Source organism: Haliotis cracherodii, unplaced genomic scaffold, assembly GCF_022045235.1.
Source record: "Haliotis cracherodii isolate W230 unplaced genomic scaffold, xgHalCrac1.p SCAF_8, whole genome shotgun sequence".
NCBI lineage: Eukaryota > Metazoa > Mollusca > Gastropoda > Lepetellida > Haliotidae > Haliotis > Haliotis cracherodii.
In genome coordinates this window covers 17,548,877-17,572,482 of record NW_027266341.1, presented here as the reverse complement: position 1 = coordinate 17,572,482, position 23,606 = coordinate 17,548,877, and the positions used below count along the sequence as shown (strand labels likewise).

The window sequence follows — 23,606 nt, the reverse complement described above, 5'->3', positions numbered from 1 at the left end:
CCTAGTGGTTAAAGCGTTCGCTCGTCACGCCAAAGACCCGGGTTCGATTCCCGACATGGGTGAAGTCCATTTGTGGTTTCCCCCGCCGTGATATTGCTGGAATATTGCTAAAAGCGGCGTAAAACCAAACTCACTCACTTACTCACTGTAGTATACCATTATGTACATGTGTATACCTCGTTTGAAGTGGATCGGCGAAACATATATTTGTACATTAGCATTGTATGGAAGATGTTAGACAACTGAATCTGGAACTGCTGCAGAACATGAATTCACATGCTTGATTACAGGATCGCTCAAGCCCAGGACACATGCCCTTCAATAAAACCAGAACTATGGAGTTTTGTCCGTTACACCGGAAAATGCTGGATTATCAGGAATGTCCAGGAGGTGCTCAACTTTACCATTTGCGGGTAAGAGGCCATGTGGCGGTCCGTCAGTTGTTTGATTTAGATGTTTGTTCTGTCCCGTCTATCACCAATATGTCATATATTTTACTACTACTACTACTACTACTACTACTACTACTACTACTACTACTACTACTTCTACGACAACTACTACTACTACTTAGAATCTATGCAATACTACTTAGAATCTATGCAATACTTATGTTTTCTTTTATCGTGTTGTAGAGTTATACAGTGAATGTATTTTAGTATTTTAGTAGAGTTTGGTTTAACGATATCATTCAGTTTTAGTTCATCTCTGTTAACAATCTTTGAATTTTATTGGTTAAACAGACAGAACACATCACAGTTTGTACTGTATACATGTAGCAAAATGGATGGTTTGAGGTAAAACCAAAAACAGCCAAGGTCTAAAGAGCTCAATCATTTGATTCCAGATTTACGCATTGTCAGTCGTGTAACGACTTCTTCTCCGCCAGTAGTGGCACCAGCAAGAAATGTGTCCGCGAGTTCCAGTACTTCTCCGTGTGGGCTTTTTGTGAAGGTCTCCCTGCCCAGAACCAGATCTCTAGGGAGAGGATCATCCTGCCAGTGTCTTGCAGCTGTAAGACCATCCACTGCTACGCCAACGATTGGTGGTGGAGGAGATAGACCCAAAGTGTATAGCTCAGTGTATTATATTTGTCAAATTCATATAGTCGGTAGTTTTAGTTTCGAATATTTTGTGAACTATTTTCTGTGAAACGTTTTCATATATAATATAAAAAATGTCATGTCATAAATAAAGAATTGTTAATAAGCACATTATTGTTTGGTGTCTCCTGTGATTGATTGATTCAGTGAGTGATTGAGTGAGTGAGTGAGTGAGTTACACTATATCGCGACGTGTTAGATTAATGTACGAGGCAAGTCCAAAGTGACTCATCATAGCCCCGGCAATCTAGGCCATTTTTGCACTCAACTTGGAACCAATTGCAACAGAATTTATTTCACCACAATGCATTTTTACAAGGTCCCGGAAACAACATACTAAAAGTCCCAAGCAATCCCAGTTTGGGAAATATGTCTAATTTGCATAATCCAATATTCAATGTATCTTTCATATTCAGACGCGGTTTGATGGTAAGGTGAGGTGAAATGGGGTCGTCCAAGAGTATTTCACTTATATGGCGACGTGCATGCACGTGTGTGTGTGTGTGTGTGTGTGTGTGTGTGTGTGTGTGTGTGTGTGGCTGCTTGTACTAGTCCGGACTGATGCCGATTTATAGTGCTAGCACACTGAGATACCATGCCGCAGTTTAACATGAATACCCAACTCATACACAGTATACTGACTCCGAGCCGACCAGTCCTTGTTTTAGCCCATTTCGCCCATTAATGTACCGCGCCACGGGTTGGTGCCTTCAACATGTATCCGGATTGACGGATTGCTTCATGGAATGTCTTGGCGATGCGCACAGGGGTACTGTAAAAAACAAACAAACGATTGAACACATAGCCCCACTTTCTATTTTTCAAGTGATTTACTCCGAATTACTTAATTATGGTGCACGTTTTGGGTTGGTGATTGTTCAGTAGTGTCATGTGTGTATGTTGCATCAATAATATGTAGGTATGATCGCCGATAATGAAGTAATTAGCCAAAAACACTTTGGCCCGTCTTGGCCCAGCCCGGCCCGACTTTTAGGCAACGCCACGATTGAACAATTGTTTTTACCCCTGATTTTCGGGAGCAGGTTATCATTTAGGGTCGAGCGTTGCACTTGTTGAATTCGTATCAACCTACCTGAACCCGATGTATGTACATCAACTGTTCAATCACAATACATACCTGACAACCTTTTTGTATGCCGCCCTTTGCTTTTATGCATCGTATGATGTGACGATGTATTGCGAATGAGTGAGTGAGTTTGAACAGCGGCTCAAGTGTATCACGGCTCGTCAGCTTGATGTGGGAGGAAAGCCCAAAGTAATGAAGATCAATGATGATAACCACTGTAGTGAAACGCACGGGTATGTTGCTGACACACCTGCACATAACCAGAGCGAATCTGGCGCTCGAACTCACGGACTTTGGTTTCTGGCACCCTCTTGGCCTGGAGCGACAGGTCTGCACAGCGCATTGCGACGCCTGAAACGACTGAGCTACCAAGCCTCTCAACAGATATCTGTACATCCTCTATAATCCGGTGTATTAAATTTCCATTCTTATATGATAAATACTATTTGATATACATGCTTCTGGTATGATCGGAATCGTACAATGCACTCAACAGAAACTTCTCATGATGATTAAGGAGACTGGTTTGCCACTTTCATTTAGAGGCTATTCGGCCCAAGGTCCACGTCACTGTAGTCATTTTAATGTCCGCCAAGGAGTCCTAGCCCTAGTTCCAATATGTCAGGAATGAATAAAATGGAGAGGACATGGTATGCTAGGAACCTTTATCTCAGGACACTAGTTACAATGGACAGGTTACACCGGGTCCCTGCGGACTGTTGATGGGGTGTTAAGCAGTACCCATACCAAACCTTCACATTCACTACGGGCCAAACATACGTATTACAAATGTACTTAAGTCTAGTATTCGTTCTGTAACAGTAGATGAGCCGTAGTGATAACACAACGGGGAGTACACACATTGCGGATGGTAAGGGTCTATTTCCTGATCGTGCTGGATCGTGATCTAAATTGGGATAAACATTTTGTGTTGTCAAGGGTATTTCAATTTGTCTCGGACATATATATTAATAATATATACTTCCTGGTTGTATTCACTGACATGTGATTTGACATCTAACATTTTGTACACAATGCCCCAGGGCGGACACATGGTCTCCGAAATAACGTCGTGTATAGGTTTAATATAAGCAACTCATTGTTCTACAACGGAAACCATGAGTATTAAAGAAACAAAACGCTTTACTTCAACAGTGAGTGAGGGAGGAATGGGGGTGAATATATATGCTATGTGGTCTGTAAGAGTGCCACGATACGCCCAGGCTTGGTTGTATGGTTTCTTTTTCATATCCATGAGGGTTCATGTTTTTTATGGCCAGGAAGTATTATGACGTCTTAATTGTAAATAAAGCAATCGCTGTGCAAATTTGCGTGCCAGAATTATCTCGTGGTTGGTTCGATTCCCATATTCGTCATGAGTATGGTTCTTGGTTTGTCAGCATCATGCACATACTGGCGGGTTCCATCAATGAGTCTTATACTACAAGCTGCATTACATCAAGCTGACACACCCTGAAAACTATAAGTGAAATAATGTGAACGGAAATTACACAGCGGGGTTTATACATCAACGATTCAATATATGTATGTGTGTCATCTTCTGTATCATTATTTTCAATTTCTATCTCTCAGATGTTGGATTCGATATCAACATGTATAGAACAATTGGGTACGTCAGTGGGTCAAAGGGGAGATAATTCGCAATGTGGTGATCCGGCTGTATCAGTGTTTGATGTGGCGTGCACAGCCTAAGAACGGCGTCGTTAGTTACGGACGTTGTTGCAAAGGTAATAGCATTATGTAATGCCACTCCATACATCCCATGCCATGTGACCATACAATTCAGTTGTGGAATGTTCCAGCTGTATGAGGGGCGGTCGGGTAGCCTAGTGGTTAAAGTGCTCGCTCGTCACGATGCAGGCCCGGGTTCGATACCCGACATGGGCACAATGTGTGAAGCCCATTTCTGGTGTCCCTCGCCGTGATGTTGCTGGAATATTGCTAAAAGCGGCGTAAAACCATACTCACTCACTCCAGCTGTATGAGGGGCGGTCGGGTAGCCTAGTGGTTAAAGTGCTCGCTCGTCACGATGCAGGCCCGGGTTCGATACCCGACATGGGCACAATGTGTGAAGCCCATTTCTGGTGTCCCGCGCCGTGATGTTGCTGGAATATTGCTAAAAGCGGCGTAAAACCATACTCACTCACTCCAGCTGTATGACGGCGGCCTCACAAACCAGTGGCCCACGCCGTCGGGTTAATTGACACATAATCAAAGAAATATCCGAGTCCAATCAGATCCATTTAGTCGCCTTCTGTGACTTGGGGGGACCTTTTCTAACCCCAAAATCCCCCTGAGAGTGTGAAGGTGGGGATAAATTACATTATATATCTTTGTTGAAAAAGTGAAATCAATTATCAATTCAACAAAGGGATATTGGAAGCGTTCCGTGTGTCAAATTATGTTAATGCACATAAAATATAACTTGGGTGAAAATGTCTGTAAAATGATCCGTTTGAAAAAGAATTTAACGAGGACCTAAGCCCCGAAATGGCAACCGATATGAACACTAATTGTTTTCAATGAAGCTACCGAATTAGCCAGATAAAACTACACGCACGCCCTTGTTATTGTGAGGAAACATGTCATGTTCATATTGTTAAGATTCCAACTGGCAATGCAGCTTTTCTAATCGATATCAATGAAAAAACATATGTAAGATTATACATACATAAATACAAAAAAATGTTTAAGTGAACACTAATGTAAATATCAATTTTCTATTTTTCTTCTTCCTGTAATTTAATGTATTAATTAGAAATGTGCAGATTTGTAAATGTATTGGGGCAACTTAAGCTGTGATAAATTATGCCCTACCCTTTACATGAGATATCTTACAACGAAAGCAAATGTAGAGAGAGAGAGAGCGAGAGAGAGAGAGAGAGAGAGAGAGAGAGAGAGAGAGAGAGAGAGAGAGAATAGTGACGGAAAGTGGGCGTGAGACATAAGTAGCAAGATTGAAATATACAAGGAAGTACTTGGGTAGAGACAAATATGAATATTAATATATCTCTCACATGAAAGAACATCACACATCAGTGGTAGGTTTACTGTGAATGCCAGGGATACCATTACAGCTGATTCCAAGATGGGGACCGCTTGGTTCGTGTCTGTCAGTGTGGTGTTCCTTCTTTTTATTGGACACTGTCATGGTGTTGTGGGTAAGTCATTGCGTCCGCTCATAACAGAAACATTATTTCAGTGATTACCATGACTGTCGACATCTCCAATAGCAAGCATACCGTGTTGCTTAAAAATTCCTCAAACAAACGGTCATTGGTACTAGTATCACGATGATTATGATGATGATGATGATGATGATGATTATGTAAGGAATAAGTAATCTCATAAAGGGATGAAAGCAGGTTTCACCTGATTCACCTAGCTGGAGGTTCAGATTGCTGCATCTCCATATCTATATACTAGTAAATATTGAGATTCAGCTAAGCTGTAAACAAAATGCTTGCTTTTGTGATAACCCCCTCTTTAAGCCCCTATAGGCGTAATAAGCGCCCAGGGCGCTCTCAAATTTAGACATAGGGGGCTCTCATTAGAATATTATTTTGTGTGGAAAAAACAGAGTTGAAAGATAAATTTCATGGTTTATGCCGACAGCCTGAAATGTTATATACGACACATATATCTTTCCAGAATTTAATTGCCCATAATTAAGGGTGCATATTACACACGAATGCGTATTATACGAGAATAAATAAGTCTTGTGTACATTGATCAATCGGAAGGGGTGCTAATTGGGATTGTTCACTAGCCAATATATTAGCTAATATCACTGTGGGTGCTTCTTAGAGCGGGGTGCTTATTACGTCGAATACGGAATACGGTATTTTATATTCAATATAACATGTCATTTTCCCAGGATGAATGAGGAAATGGCTGTGTCGCTGTTATTTCATACCCCAAAAATAATGTTCAAAATGAAGGGGGAAACAGGACACTGAGGAGCTATGACACAGTGTAGAGACGAAGAATTTGAAGTAAATGCCCCCTCATAACGTAAAATATATCGAATACTAAACTCACTCCCGTATAGTACCAACTTTATGAAACGAGTGAATAGTTCTCTTATCTGTCGAGGGAAATGAGTCTGATACCAGAACAATTAACGAGTTTCATAAATTGTTATTGCGCGGCAGCGAGTTTAGTATTTTATTTATTACTTGCCGTTAATAACTATTTAAACGTTGGGCGGGTGAAGCATAATTTGTGAAATTCTGTTGCTTGATACACCGGCGAAACATTGCCATGTGACGTCAGCCTAACAACTGGGTTGCTGGGGTCATCTAGTGTACATAAGCTCCTCTCAGTGATCTGTAACCTTTACACGCAAGGTCATTAAATAAGCCCAGGGATGTTGAGAGTTTTCAATATATGTCAACAAAACTATTTCCGGCACTACATAAGCACGCGCTTTGGCATTATCCCGAGCTGCCCCAATGTTTGGCTAATCAAAAAGTGTAATTTCTCAACTGTTAGGCAAGTAGAGACAACTGGTTGGTGTTGCAATGAGGCTGTGGCGTGGCAGGCCTAAAAACGACACCTAGACAAAATCGTCTCTTTTCATTATTTGCACTACGCAATAGATTCAAAACTGCCCCTGTTATCAATATAGAATTCCGTATAATACCGTTAAAAACCAGCTCTATGCAACCCGCCCGAAATCAAGACGCGTGACCCTAACATCTTACCATATGCGGCGAAGATTGGGGTAGGCTAGGCAACACCAGTGACTGGCTGTGCACCAATGGCGTGTCCATGATAACAAATGAATCAAGGCTTTGCCACCGATTCACAGATGACAGAAAATGTTGTTGGCGACGTAGCGGCGAGCAGTATGCCAGAGCAACAAGTCTTGATCGTGATCGGTATGGGGGTGGTAGTGTCATGGTGTGGGGCGGTATCACACATGAACTGGTTATAGAATGAACACTTGACTGGCCAGCGATTACGTTGACGAACCCCCGTGAAGATTCCGGGGTAGAATAGGTCATCAACAACCCATGCTTGCCGTAAAAGGCGACTATGCTTGTCGTAAGAGGCGACTAACTGGATCGGGTGGTCAGGCTCTCTGACTTGGTTGATGCATGTCATCGATCCAAATTGCGTGGATCGATGCTCATGATATTAATCACTCGATTGTCTGGTCCAGACGCGAATATTTACATATCGCCGTCATATACATGTAGCTGTAATATTGCTGAGTGCGGCGTTAAACAACAAACCAACAACCAAAGTTGATGAAATGTCGCGTCCTGTCATCGTTCCATGCGCTGGAACTATCGGCAGAAATGTTGAACTGAAATATGGCAATGCCAGGCCACATCGTGCCCAACGTGTACCAGCTTGGGGTAACTGTTCAGGCGGATTGACAGGCAATATTAGGCAACCGTACACAACTCTATCACCAGTATGCCAGCAGGGGAGGTGGTGAAATGCACTTATATAGCGACGTGCATGTACGTGTGTGTATTTGTGTGACTGCTTGTACTAGTCCGGACTGATGCCGATTTATAGTGCTAGCTCACTGAGATACCATGCCGCAGTTTAACATCAATACCCCACTCAGACACAGTATACTGACTCCGAGCCGACCAGTCCTTGTTTTAACCCTTTAATGCCGAGCGCCAGACAGGGTAACAACAAGTACCCTATTTAAACGTCTTTTGGTATGACGCGGCCGGGGATCGAACCACGGACCTTCCACTCTCTGGGCAGACGCTCTACCACTAGACCACGGAGGCGGTCAGTATACAGACAATTATTGTCCTTCTACCTTCACTATCATTTCATCAGTACGTATTACCTCAGGCTGTGGTGGTATATAATGTGCAGCTGTGTCCACCAGCCACAACGTCTTTCCAATTTTGCTATATATTGTCAATAATATTTATGCTTTCCCTTAAGGCCGTTTCGGCATGTAGTCTGGCAACGCAGGCCTTTGGAATGTAAAACTGTGTCTACCAACCTCAACGTCTTGACAGTGTTGCGATATATTGTCAAGCCTCTTTTCCTTCTTTTTGTGGTGGCATGTGGTCTGACAACGCAAGCCTTTGGAATGTAAAGCTGTGTCTACCAACCGCAACGTCTTGACAGTGTTGCTATGTATTGTCAAGCCTCTTTTCCCTTTCTATTTTGGCGGCATGTGGTCTGACAACGCAAGCCTTTGGAATGTAAAGCTGTGTCTACCAACCACAACGTCTTGACAGTGTTGCTATGTATTGTCAAGCCTCTTTTCCCTTTCTATTTTGGTGGCATGTAGTCTGGCAACACAGGCCTTTGGAATGTGAAGCTGTGTCTACCAACCACAACGTCTTGACAGCGTTGCTATATATTGTAAAGCCTCTTCTCCTCCATATTTTGGTGGCATGTAGTCTGGCAACGCAGACCTTTTGAGTATGAAGCTATGTCTACCAACCGCAACGTCTTGACAGTATTTCTATATATTGTCAATTCAATTCAGTTTATTCATATATAAACTGTAAGGCCGCGGGCACATAGTACTGGATACATGACAATGTAGAAGCGGTTGAAAATGTTACAAAGATTCATTTCTTAATAACATGGCATGATATATGAATAGAGATAGATTTCGTATAGACGTTTTGCTCACATGTGATATTAAAGAGATAAACCTGTATTTATTAAGTTGTACATAGTATTTTTGTTTAATATATATTTTCCTTAAATTACCATATCTACAACATCCAAGTAAAAAGTGAAATTCATCTTCGACGACATTTAAGGAACATTGTCTACATAATCTTAAACATTATGGTATTTTTTGTGCCTGCCAACTTCAACCATTAACCTGTGTGAGCCGCATCTAAATTGTGTTAAAGATATTCTGAATTTTCTTATATTTACATCAGTTGAATAATTTTCTGGGCATATTTACATTTTAAAATATCTATAATAATATATATTGTCAATATGCCTTCTTTGTTCAGGCTATGAGTGGCATCTAGGCTGACAACAGAGGCCTTCGGTAGCAGCTGTCTACAAACCACAACGTAATGAGAGTGGAGCTATATATTGTCGATATGCGTTTTTTCTTCAGACTGTGGTGTCATCTAGGCTGGCAGAGTAGGCCCTTGGAATGTGACACGGTGTCTACCAACCACAACGTCTTCATAATATTGTTATGTTTTGTCAATATGTCTTATTTTTCTTTAGGTTGTGGTGGCACATACACAGACACATCGGGGTCGTTCACCTCTCCAGGCTACCCTGATAATTATGGCAATGGGATAACATGCACGTACACTATTAACACTGGTTCTACCCCAGTCAGTCTTACATTCAAAGACTTCGTTACAGAGAAGAGATGTGATTATGTTAAGGTGAGTGAATTCACAACAAATGTTAGTGTGATCATTGTCTTATTCCATTGTTTGTGAATTTAGAGACATCTAGGTCAAAACTAGTAGTACGTTCTGTATCCTTGAGGATTTCAAGTGTGCTGGTGTGTAATTGAGCTGAAGATAGACACCAAAAGCTCAACAAATATTTTGATTATTTTCACGATAGTTAAATGTCTGATTATTTTCATTAACCCGAGGGGCGGTCGGGTAGCCAAGTCAGTGGTTAAAGTGTTCGCTCGTCACGCCGAATACCCGGGTTCGATTCCCGACATGGGTACAAAGTGTGAAGCAGCCCCCCTCTGGTGTCCACCGCCTTGATATTGCTGGAATATTGTTCAAAGCGGCGTAAACACAAACTCACTCATTAACCCGAGATATTCCGCCGTTTGAATCGACTAATTATGCTTTCCTGTTTACCCCATATACTACATCCATTCAAATTGATCAGTCATGACAAGTGGTTTTATTTTCTGAGCACTAAGAATTCTGATCAACCTGTAAATTAAAGCGACCGAACCATTTGTATAATGATAAGAAATATTCATAGTTCTATTCCAACTATATCATATGTTTATGAATCCCAGTCAAATAGTGAGGATATCAGGTGTTCGGCATATCCTGCACCTTCGGTGGCACCCATCACAAACACATGCAAAGGCAAATTAATTGTATATATAAACAATGTACAATAACATATGTAAAGCTCGTTTAGTAATATATGATGATATGCAAACAACACAATAACACATGTTCTGTTAACACAGATATATGACGCCAACAGCACCCTCAGGACGACTCTGACAGGCTCATTCAAAGGTTTCATCGTACAGCCATCATCGAACTTGCGTGTGGTCTTCACCACAGATGGATCAGGATGCTACAAGGGATTTAAAGCTGCGTGGATACAATGTAATACGTGTTTGACACTTTACAGTGAACTGCCTTGTTTGACAAAAACATATACTAAAGCAAGTGGGCATGTTATTTCAATGTTGGTGTAAAACTAAAATATCGCTCATAACGCTGCAGTAGAAATTACAAAAGTACCTATGTTACTTGGCGATTTCCTAATGGTTATGGAAACAAAGTGTGGACATTCATTGTTCATGATGTAAGTTTCCTTATTTTTTTAAGATTATTGTTTAAGTTCCCACAGTGTATTATGCATATTACATATATTTATCCCACCTCATCTCATCCTTTCATTATATATGGCACCGCTTCTTTGCAGCAACACTTGCTCTTTCGATACTCCCATACTCCTTACAAGTAAAAGAGTCTTCCGACCTCAGGGTGGACTGTAGTAATTATACGATGTCGGACCAGTCTTCAGCAGCTACCTACAAGTGGACCCACGGCGGGGCTAATGTGAGTACTGAAGCTGTACTGACGAGGAGAAACATTTCCAGGAATCAGACAGGACAGTACACATGCACAGCCAGCAACACAAAAGGATCCGCCTCTGTCACCGTCAGTGTTGATGTACAGTGTGAGTAGAAGAATGGCACACATGCTTATATTTTTGTATGTGAAGTTTACATGATATATGTCGTTCCCACTGGATGAGAGACCGGTCACATGACAGAAATAATGACGTTCATTATCGCATTGTTGACACAATTTGAAGTATTTCAGGAAATTGTATGATCGAAATGTTGCAAACTTTGACGGAGTACCATCATTTTGTGAACATTGCCTCTTTACTAAAACTATTCTTTAAACAAAGCACAATAATAGATGCACCTTCAATCGATGGAATGTCTGCATGTGAAGTTACTGAGTTATCTCTACTCGAGAAAGACTGCAGTACCTATACCACACCAGGCAACCCTTCAAAAAACAAACTACATGTGGACGTACGGTGGTTCTACTGACAGTTATGGGCCTATTCTTCATAGAAGCAGCATCAGAAAAAGTTGTGGAATTTCGTTGCAAGCTCCATCAGCGAAACTATGCCTAGTGTCGCCAGCCTAGCAACAGGGTTGCTTGGGTCATCGAGAGTGCATAAGCTCCCCTAAGTGATCTATCATCTCCACACGCAATGTCTTTGAAAAAGCCAAGGGATGTTGAGAGCTTTCCATATTTGTTCGTGAAACGTGTTCCCGTAGTACATAGGCAGGCGCTTTGGTATAAGACAAGTGTAATACAGCTGTATGATTATTAAACGGGTAATCTCGTCACGGGCAAGTAATAAATGTAACAGTGCGCCACTTACATCATTACAGATAGACCGACCATTGCTAGACTCCCGTCGATATACAAAGTGAAAGAAGAGTCTAGACTCAGGATAGACTGTAGTACTTACACCACACCAGGCAACCCTTCCACAACAAGGTACAGGTGGACGTACGGTGGTTCTACTGTCAGCTATTGGCCTACACTTTATAGGAGCAGCATGAGAAGGAGTCAGGGGGGACAGTATACCTGTACTGCCAGAAACACACAGGGTTCAGCATCTTCATCAGTCGCTGTGGATATACAGTGTAAGTAAAGGTTGTAAACAGATTTGTTGAAATAAAAAGTATATCGTTCCTTTTCAGCAAGTTCCGTGAAGATTCCGGGGTAGAATAGGTCTTCAGGAACCCATGCTTGCCGTAAAAGGTGACCATGCTTGTCGTAAAAGGCGACTAACGGGATCGAGTGGTCAGGTTCGCTGACTTGGTTGATCCATGTCATCGATCCCAATTGCGAGGCTCGATGCTCATGATATTAATCACTTGATTGTCTGGTTCAGACTCGATTTTTTACTGACCGCCGTCATATAGCTGGAATATTGCTGAGTGCGGCGTAAAACAACAAACCAACCAACCAACCAACCTTTTCAGCAACACACACTCAGATAATATAATGTAATGTTCCGCCACTTAATACAGATGGACCTACGATTGTCGGACTCCCGTTAATACGCAAAGTGAAAGAAAGGACTCGTCTGAGGATAAACTGTGGTACTTACACAACACTGGGCAACCCTTCCACAACAAGCTACGGATGGACGTACGGTGGTTCTACTGTCAGTACCGGGGCAGTACTTGATAGAAGAAGCATCAGAAGGAGACAGGCAGGACTGTACACCTGTACTGCCAGCAACACCCTGACACCAAGTGGAACGTCTCAACAACAAGAGAGCACATCAGCACAGGTTAATGTGGATGTCCAGTGTGAGTAGCTTGTGATTCGTATATGCATTGTTGCTTCATGTGCATATATATGTGTGCATATATATGTGTGCATGTACCGGGGATAGAATATAAACCCGATTTCAAAGGCTGAGTTATATTCGAATAGATTCATAAAAGGATATTAAAACTTAAATACACGCAGTTAATGGTTAACTAGGTTTGCTACGATGACAGGGAGTCTGAATTTTACTTTACAAATTAGAATCTCTCTTCACAAAATCCTTCATAAAATCATCTTCAAACAGATCATGTTCAGTAAACCATTTGGGCTCTATACGCTCTATGGCGCTCAGACAAACTTATTCCGAATGCTTCGCTCACTCGTTCGTACCGAGGATTAAGAAGTCTCCACGATGACACCATGCACGACATCACAATCACACATTGGTGTTGATGTGTTGGTGTGCTTGAACTTGCCCGGACTTTTCAGTAGCAATATCACTGAACTATCGGCAACAGAAGCTTCTTGTCAGTGTTAACACTATTTTATCATATCAGTATAAAGAATTAGTATACTGACATTTGATAAATATGATGGAATGGAGACAAAACAATCACCCTGTCCTGTAATGTTGCCATCAAGGGGTTCATGCCAAGGCAACATGTAATGTGATGAGAACCCGAAAAGAAAACTGATTACATTACCTTGGTTATTGCAGACATAGACACACCTCGACTGACTTTTGAGGAGTATGAAGTTCAAGAGAACGATACAGTCACCCTGTCGTGTAATGTTTCCAGCAACCCTATTGTGACAATGACGGTAAGAAGACCTACCCGTGGCACTGTGCTGGTGGCGAAACGCGTCAATTCTCTCTCCCATACCATACAAAGGTCTCGGTGTTTAGATACTGGAACATACACTTGTTCAGCTTTAAATACAGCTGGATATAACATCGCTACAAAGAAGCTAAATGTATTATGTGAGTATACATCATAAGGTCATCTTGTACAAAAATGTTCATTGCCAATTGAGGATTCAATTTATCCCGCGACTGTGATTACACTCATACCAATTGCAAAAGGACAGGTTGGGATAAGTGCCCTTTCTGACCATCTAGCAGTGGATTTGGAAGAAGGTTAAATAAGATCAGCGTTACCATTTTCATAAGAAATCTCTACGCAAAGCAGAATGGATTGTTCGTCTAAATCATAAGCATGTGTTTACGAATCACTATCAAATAGCGATGATATTAGGTGTCTTCGAAAAGGTTGGCCAACCCTGCCCCAAAGGTGGCACAAACATATGCAATGGCAAGTCCATTGTTCACTTGAAAAATAAACACGGGACATCTTTGTTGTCTCGTGTGCGCCAACTTTGGAAATGTTCTCAACATGTCTACAATAAAACTGTTTGAAATCCTTACCTTGAATGTTGTAACCCTGATCAAACAACTTTTGAGAAAGAGTCGTCTGACGCTCTTTGAAATCTCTGTTGTACCCTTAAAGGTTGTGAGAAATAAGTCCTACATTTCTCTGCCATGGTCCATTTGACTGACAGCAAAAATTCTGTTCGTTCTAACAATTGTACATATTTCAAAAATGGAGAGTTTCAACATGAGCAACTTGATCCAAGCTGATATATTTAGGAGATATAGTTAAGAATAGTGAAGATATTTGGTGACAATTTCATCTTTGTTCTTAGCCATAACTCTGTATATAATGTTGTTAATACATATTTTACAAGTCCAAGTTGTCAGTCACTTAACCAATTGAGATACATTTCATAGATTTCTCCAACTTTAAAATGTCAACCGTAGTTGGCCCCAAAGGATCCTTGCAATACCTCATCCTTCATAATGTATCAAGGGGCGGTCGGCTAGCCTAGTGGTTAAAGCGTTCGCTCGTCACGTCGAAGACCCGGGTTCGATTCCCGACATGGGTACAATGTGTGAAGCCCATTTTAGGTGTCCCCTGCCGTGATATCGCGGGAATAGAATTTGCTAAAAGCGGCGCTAAACCATACTCACTCACTCACTCATAATCAACTTTTACCATTAATGATGATCTAGGGGACTAGTGGAGAACTGTTGTTGGTTTCTGCAGGTCCTCCTCGCCACGACTACAGGAAGCAGCTGGACAGTGTGGTGATCAGTAACAAACAACGAGCAGCTTCTCTCGTGGCAGACATCATAGCCAACCCCAGGCCAAGCTTCACCTGGCACAGGTATGATGGGCAGGTGATGTCCTCTGTCAGTAGTGGAGCAGGCGCAGTCACCAGTACGGGCCTACAGTCAGCGTTGCAGATCAACATCACCTCGGATGACGACTATGGAGATTACACTGTAGATGTAGAAAACAGTAAAGGCAGAGCGAGACTTACATACACTCTATCTGCTGCATGTGAGTTTATATCTTGGCATTGATTTTTGTATGTGCGTCAACAGTATTCTAGCTATTTGACGGCGACCTGAAAATAATCGAGTCTGGACCAGAAAATCCAGTGCTAGCCATCGGGGCATGTTGACACGCCATCAACTTAGTCACCTGACCTTCCGAACCATTAAGTCGGAACTTACGACCATTGTAGGGATCAATTCTAACTCGGAATCCTCACGGTTATCCTTTATTTGCAACAGAATATTCATAAAAATCGCCAAATACATGTATGCTTTGATCTGAAAATGTCTTATCTTTGTATAGCTACATTTCGACGCTCAGGGGCCGACCATTTTATATTTCGGGGCATAGGGCATGTTCTTTGGTTTTTACATTAAAAATGTTTCCCTGGACATGCTAGTCGCTACGGGAAATAATATCTTAGCGTTATTATTTGTCTTCGAGCAATGACCGAAGACATTGTCTGTCTAAAACAAACTTCCCAGAGACACCCCTACCCACTCCCCCCAAAACCCAGGGTGTAATAAATGGGCAGTCCCTGACACAAGTACCTGCATACACAATAGCATACATACCACTCCAACTTTGACATGGATATGAATATTTTCTTTCCATGATACACAAAATTGCTTCTCATGACCTCAAACGTCAAATTCTCATTCAACACATTTTGCTTGAGTATATGTTGATTTTGCAGGTATCAGGCAACGTTTTTATGATATAATGTTCATACCTTCTATCCGCCTCAATATAAAAAGTAGAGAACAATTTAGACAGGGAATTCTTTTTTACCATTGAAAGTGATATTTGACTTAGATTGTAGTGATTTTCACTTTTATTGCTCATATGGTAATATGGTAAGACAAAAGACCACCGAGAATACCTGTAAGATTGCTGATGCGGCGTTAAACAGTTATCACTCACTCACTCACTCAATGACATCTGATTATCCAAAGGTTGAGTAGTATATATAGCACTGTTTACAGTGTACTGAAATGAAGACGAGTCGATGCAATGTTTCATTTCATTCACCAATACATTCACCAAAAACTGTTTTCGTTTATTCATTGATACATGAATACATTTATACATCTATACATTAAAAAAGATACCAAGAACCCAACTACTTATAATTTGTACAGTTGAAATGAACACTTTCTGTCCACCGCATCAATACGACAGCATGGAACGACGTCATATCCAGGATAAAAAGGTTTTCATTGTTGTCTGTATTATGTTCACAGCACCACCCTCTGCACCTTCACAAGTCCAAGCGTTAGCAGTGGGGGACACATCGGTGTCACTGCAGTGGGTCTCAGGCTACAATGGTGGGGCAAACCAAACATTCACGATGCTGTACAAGTCAGATCTACACTACCATTGGGCAATATGGAGAGATGACATCACAGACCCAGGAAGAGGAACACAGGTCAAGGAAGCCATCCTTTTGCTGACACCGACCTTGGCCTACCAGTTCCATCTATACGGCGTCAATGTCTACGGTGAAGGGGAAGGCGTCATCATAAATACAACTACATTATGTATGTAATGTTAAAACCTTCAAGTTCTAAGGCAGGGCAGCGGGATAGTCACGCTGAAAACTTTGGGGCGATTAACTCTTCAAGTTCTATGGTGTGTTATTTTTGGGAGGGTCAGTGGGATAATCTGGTCAATGTGTTGGCTCGTCACGCGGAAGACCCGGATTCGATTAATTCTTCAAGTTCTAACGAGGGGCAGTGGGATAGTATGGTGGTTAAAGGGATGGTTCGTCACGCTTAAGACCCGGTTTCGATTGTCGAAATGGGTACAATGTGTGAAGCCATTTCTGGTTTCCCCGCCACGATATTAATGGAATATTGCTGCAAGCGGTGCAAACACCCATTTCAGCCAAGTTCAGTTATCAATATTTATGAATATGTCACAAGTACAGATCTAAACTCTAGTGGTACACTTGTATATCTGAGTGATTAATAGACGTTTGTCAGGTATGTTCAACGTGAAATGTATTGATGGACCACGTGCTAGTACTTAGATGAGTGGTAACTGTCAGTAACAGGTACTGCCACTGAATTGATAGAGGTGGTATAAACTGTTTTATTATTCATTCGTTGGAGATATCACTGTTTAATAAACACACAGCTGTATTACATTGTGTATAAGTCACGTGCGGGCGGGATTATTCTTGGTCATCAGCTGATCATTCAAATTGAGGCGTCGGTATCACATTGCAACCAGACGGATAATCTACTCTCGATAGAATGTTGTATTTTTCAACATAGAATTGAGATAATGTGGAAAGTTTAAGTGACTAGCAACATAATTACTGTACTCTTCTATCGCTTGATAGTAAATTGATTGATACGTTCTGGACCTCACATAAAAGGAATTGTGTAATAATAAAATCTTTTGTTATGAACAGTACATGATATCACAGAAGCAGGTCCAATCTTGATTCAACTGAGCAATCAGATTTACTGTAAAAGTTCAGTAAAATAAGTAGGGGTCTATGACCTTTGGAACATAGAAAAACTTGGGGAACGTTCAGTGATCAGGTACTTGCAGAAAAAGGGTTTAACATCACTAACCAGCCATAGGGCGGGGGGAAGCCTTGTGATTAAAGCGTTGGCTCATCAAGGCGAAGGCCCAGGTTCGATTCCCCAATTTGGTACAAAGTGTGATGCCCATTTCTGGTGTTCCCAGCCATGCTGTTACCTGACTACTGCTATAACGACGTTAAACCTCACTCATGTTCTTTCTTACTCATCCTGGGTGGCCTTCTAGCTTTGGAGCTGATCCAGAACGATTTTGTGCAACGATTTATGAGTGGGTTCACCACTTCAAAACAGTGATAGTATTTGACATAACCACTACCACCAAAGACTGTCCCATCTATTTCAAAGGTTATGGCCTCTGCTTTCTGGGATGCTGAGGGTGGCACCACGGTGGACCATCTTCCAAAATGCCAGACATTAAACGGAGTATATTATGCTGCACATTTGAAGCAATTATAGGATGAGACATGGGAAGTTGGGAAAAGGTGTGCTGTTCCTTCAGGACAATGCTTCCGTGCTTAAATCAGTCATTCCCAATGGTTACAATCCACGAGTATGCCTTTGAACTCATTCACCACCATCAGCACTCATCTGGCTCCGTCCGACTTGCTTCCATCTGTTGGCACACATGAAGAAAGCTCTAGCCATTTCGACTTGAACGATGACATTATATTAGATCTGGAGAACGTTTTGGACAGTCAAGAGAAGGACTTCTAAGACACTACGATAAAATCCCTCCAACATCGTGTGCAAAAAAATATCAATGTGGAACAGGATTATGTAGAAAAATAAACCATGTTTAGGTCACCTATTTCGATATGAGGCCAGAACATATTAATCACCCCTCGTAAATTTGAAACGCACTCGTAATAGAATGGTATGTAATGGGGCCTTTAGTAATCTATATTTTTTTTATTGGATGAACTATAGAACTATATGGTTCTGTTCTTCAGGTAATCCTCTCCTTTGTTAAATATAGTTTCAACAGAATTAGCACATTGCGATTTCGGTGTCAGTAATGGTCAACAAGTAAGGATCTTATGGTTTCAACGTATGCCATGGTTCATTATCTGTTATGGCACACTGACAGCATAGATCACTTCTCGTGCTGTCAACCACTGGTATACCCTCCTTGGCTCCAGTATTCAATAGTCACCATGTAATTGATGTAATATTGCTGACTTCAGCCTAATACGACATTCAATAATGCACTGGACACAGCAGCACCAGAACATTTGCTACCAATTTCATGTTTTAGCATCCGGTAAATATGAATTAGCAGTTGGCCTTGGAACTTCAAATGGAGCCTTCATGGTCATCACCATTCTGGTCATTGGTTACTTCGTACGAAAACGGACTTCAGGTACTTCAATACTTTGTTTCATATTCTCAAAAAACTACTGAATGTCGATAAAACTGACGGTACCTGTATCTACATGAAAAGGATACTTTCCCCCTTATAACCAGTCAGAACAACACGTGACGATTCACCGTATCCCAGTTATGTGGATCGATGTACATGATGGCAATCAAATGATTATCTGTTCAAGACTCGATTATTTAGAGACTGCCGTCATGAAGCAAGAATGATAATATGTGGTGTAAAACGGCAAAGAAAGCAAATCTCTATGAAAGGCAAGATATCCAATTCCTTCCGACGTCAAGAAAAACTCCACCTTTGATCCTTTTCATGAGATTTCACAATGCCAAGTCTGAGGTACTCCATGTGGCACTAATGGCGACGTGATCAATAGAACTACCATGTCCCCATAGTGAACGCCAAGGTGACAACATCTCAAGTATTTTCTAAAGGTTGATTAACCAATGTGTTTTGACTTTTTTATTTTACTTTTCATGGGAAAAGGTGAGAGTACCAACACACATGCTGACGAAGTATGTGGCAATGTGTACACAGATCCAGTTGCACAGATGCATTGTCAGGTTACTGGTAAGAATATTTTCGTCACCCATTTCCATGTGTACTTGGAACCAGAGAGAGATGTAATCGTGTTTGAAATACCTCTTGATTCTCAAACCTGTAGAGATGTCCATTCCTCTTTTGTATCTGGTTTAATCTCCATAAACATAGTGCAGATAAACCATTATCCTTGATACAATCTAGGAAACCAAACCCTTTTTACATCCAAGAAAGGCTTTTCTTTATATTCACAGAAGGTATTGTGACAAGTGGAATCAATACCACGTGGGTCTCAAAAACTCAAAGAACTTTTTTTATCTGTATCTTTATGCATGAGAATCAGACAGTTTCTCCACACTTTGTCAAAATCAAAACGTGAAGCCCATTTCTTACCAAACCAGCCACCCCCTCCCTCCTCCAAGATTTTGTTTGAGAATTGGTAAAAGCAGCATAAAACCACACTCATTCACTCAAAATCAATACAACGGAATATGGGAAAGGTTTGATCTGGTATCGTCGAATTATAATCAAATGGCCAGCAGGTTGTATTCTTAGGGACTGAGATTTTTTTCTTCTTAAAAGAGTGCTGAGTTTTATTTATGGCACATTTGAAATTCAAAAGGGACCAAATGTTAAACTGTTCTCACTGTTCACTAAAGTATAATAACTGTTCAGATGTAGGTGATTTTAAAACAGAACAATGAAAATAGCAGTATAATGAAGCATTTATATATAATTGACATTTATAGATAGCCCTTGGGGAATGAGGGTCCTACCCAAAGGGTACTTATGGTAGTTTGCACTATAACAATACCCCTGAACGTCGTGGAACTTTTGCCCTCAAAAGCGTTTTAAAAAAAGTGACAATATTGAAAGCACAAGTATACAGTAAAATGCATTTCCCCAATCACAAAGATCAGTACTCACATCATCACAAAATAGTAACAGGTGACGCAAAAGCAAAAAGCCATTAGTAAAGAAAGTTCCAGACAGGTGCAAGAAATGTTAAACCGATATCATTGAGCCTAGTTCTTCTGAATGGCACTCTCCCGTTGTCATGGTTAAAAAACGGGATAGCTCTTACCGCTTTCCCGTAGATCATAGACGCCTTAATGCATTTACCAAGCGAATATTTCCCTTCTACCACGTTTTGAAAATGTTTTGATAAGGATGGCCATATTGCAGTCAAGACTTTTAATTGAGGCTGAGTTGTTTTTTTCCAGCAGATGGAGTTTTATATTTACATCACCCCATGACTTAAACGTGCTGTTCTCTTTTGGCAAACAAATCTAAAAATATTATGCAATTTTATGGTCATATTGACAGGGGGACAATTAACTATATATCATGTCAGCGATTGTGTTATATTTGCCACTTTTTAACATTTGCAGAATTGGGATGTGTATATGAACCAGTTGAAACTGAGAGAATGCAATCAGCGGAGTCTGCAGAAGAAGAGTTGTATTGCAACACAGCTGAACTGTTCAAAGGTAAATCATGCCCCCTGTGTCATGTATTAATGCGATCACGAGAATCGACAAAATATTCATCGATTTGATCCTAAAATGGAGTTCGTGGATTTATTTCACTTCAACCAATAATGTGTATTTATGGGTTTGAACTTATTTATGAACTTCTCCATGAAACGCAATCACTCACGTGTGGCTGATATTAAGTCTTTTTTCAAGATGTATATTCGGGATACATGATTGCTCCAAATACTCTCAGTAAAGAGCCCATGGGGATTCTGGTTAAAAATATACATCCCCACCAACAAATACTTGTGACAGGCGACTGAACGAATCGAGTGGTAAGACTCGGTGACTTACTTGATTGCATGTCATCTAAAATCCGTGTATCAATGCTCATGATGTCCATCACTGAATTGTCTGGTACAGACTCGATTGTTTATACAGATCGACATCATATATCTGGAATATATGTCAAACATGCTCCAAATAGTAATTATACAGTGTGTTTCGCTTTTTCAATCATTTTCAAATTTATTTTTCTTGTGAAAGGTGAGAAAACCAACACACATCCTGACGAAGTATGTAACAGTGGGTACACAGATCGAGCTACACATCATCAGGTTTCTGGTAAGATTGTTTTCATCACCCACTGACATGTGTCTTTGGCAAAACCACAGAGATTTGTAATAGTGTTTGAAAAAGTAAGAAATACCCTTTGTAATGTGTAAAGGACCCGTGAAGACCTGGGGTAGAATAGCTCTTCAGCAACCCATGCTCACTGTGAAAGGCGACTATGATTGTCGTAAGCTTAAGAGGCGACTAACGGGATCGGGTGATCAGGCTCGCTGACTTGGTTGATGCATGTCATCGGTCCCAATTGCGTGGATCGATGCGCATGATAACAATAACTGGATTGTCTGGTCCAGACTCGATTATTTACAGACAACCGTCATATAACTGGAATATTGCTGAGTTCGGCGTTAAATAAAACAAACAACCATATAATATTTAACGGAAGCCTCAAGATGAAAGCTGAACGAACCGATGAGTGGTTGAGTGCGAATAAAGCCGGTTTCAACGTATATTCAGTTATAACTCTGCGCGCCAGGTTAATTTTGGAAGTAGTTTAAAAAGTAGGTGTTCGAAAAGAAAAACGATAATAGTTATAATTTTGACCACGTTATATTTGTCTCTTTTTAACATTTGCAGAATTGGAGCGTGTCTATGTCCAATTTGAAATGGGGAGAATGCAGTCGGCGGAGGATGCAGAAGAAGAGGTGTATTGCAACACAGCTGAACTGAACAATGGTAACTATATTATTATAGAATGGATATCTGTATCTATGCAATAATGTTGTTGGCACCAAACTACTTTTGATAAATTCCTCATTGCGGTGCATACCTGATGAATACAATAATGCCTGAGGCTCAACAATGGCTACATATAAAATAAACAACGTGGTGCCATCAGAGTTGATGACCGTTGGGTAATCCCTGCATGCAGCTGGTAATGATATACGTTGTTGCCTAAGTTTTGTTGCTGGCAATCGCCCTGCAAATGTACTCACTCAAGTCCCTAAGAACACACTCGTAGCCATACATACATTATCAAGGGCTGGGTTATGAAATTCGTGTTTTGGATCTTCAAATCAAATGTCAGTTTTCAGGAAGAGTGCACGCTTTGTTTACGGTGACACTATCAATATAACGTTAATCAAGTTACAATATCTCGTCTTAAGTGCAGGCTTACAGGTCTTCGGTTCTGCTAGCGATATACATGTAGTTTTCACTACATGACAGACGTTGACTATTGCAAGCTAGGACACTAGCAGTGTCTCGAAAATGTGTTGCGCTGTTCAGTTAAAGTACTGAATGCAATTTTTATCATATGGTACATGTACATGCTATGATTTTGTAAGGTAAACAATAATAATAAATTCGCTTTCTGCTCCTGGCTGATCAAATACTTACCAAACATATATGGCTGTTTACTGCAGTGAAACGTAAAAATAATGTATTCATATAAAGTTTCACACAGCCACTCCTGTCAGTGAAAATACGACTTTGAATTCAAATATTCTAAGTGTAATGATGAGATTATAATATGACATGTTATGCCAAAGAGATCATTTTACTTCGTGCCTTTCCGTTCCATAAATATCACACAGAAGGACTAAAATCACAAAGAGACTCGCGAAGTACCATTTGTTAAAGATATTTACCTTTTTCTTCTTTTCTTTACAGAATCCCTTTACATGAACACACTGTGAAAAAACAACCTACAGAATACTGATCATAGAGGATGCTAATTTCGTCAGATTTATTTTGCATGAACTTCTAAAAAAGATATTCTATGTGCTTTTATATATTCCCCTTCTTATGAAGCTGTTGATACTATGGCATTTAGAATATATATAGTTAAAGATGTTGAATTATACGTTATCATGGCGATGTTATATGCTTTACTCATATCTACGGCACATTCAATGACATTCGGCAGGCACTTTGTTCTGATGTGAGTACTACGTACAAGACATTTTGAAGGACAATGCACG

At 40.7% G+C, this 23,606-nt stretch overlaps 1 protein-coding gene and 1 pseudogene across 1 annotated transcript; both read left to right on the top strand.

The window, feature by feature from the left end:
- The first annotated feature begins 276 nt into the window (after positions 1–276).
- Positions 277–1,061, top strand: LOC139450301 (uncharacterized). The gene is made up of 2 exons (XM_071231981.1): positions 277–413; positions 848–1,061. Exons 1-2 carry the CDS (start codon positions 277–279, stop codon positions 1,059–1,061), a joined length of 351 nt encoding a protein of 116 aa, XP_071088082.1.
- Positions 1,062–5,299: 4,238 nt separating this feature from the next.
- LOC139450831 (contactin-like) lies at positions 5,300–23,330 on the top strand (annotated as a pseudogene).
- Positions 23,331–23,606: the final 276 nt, after the last annotated feature.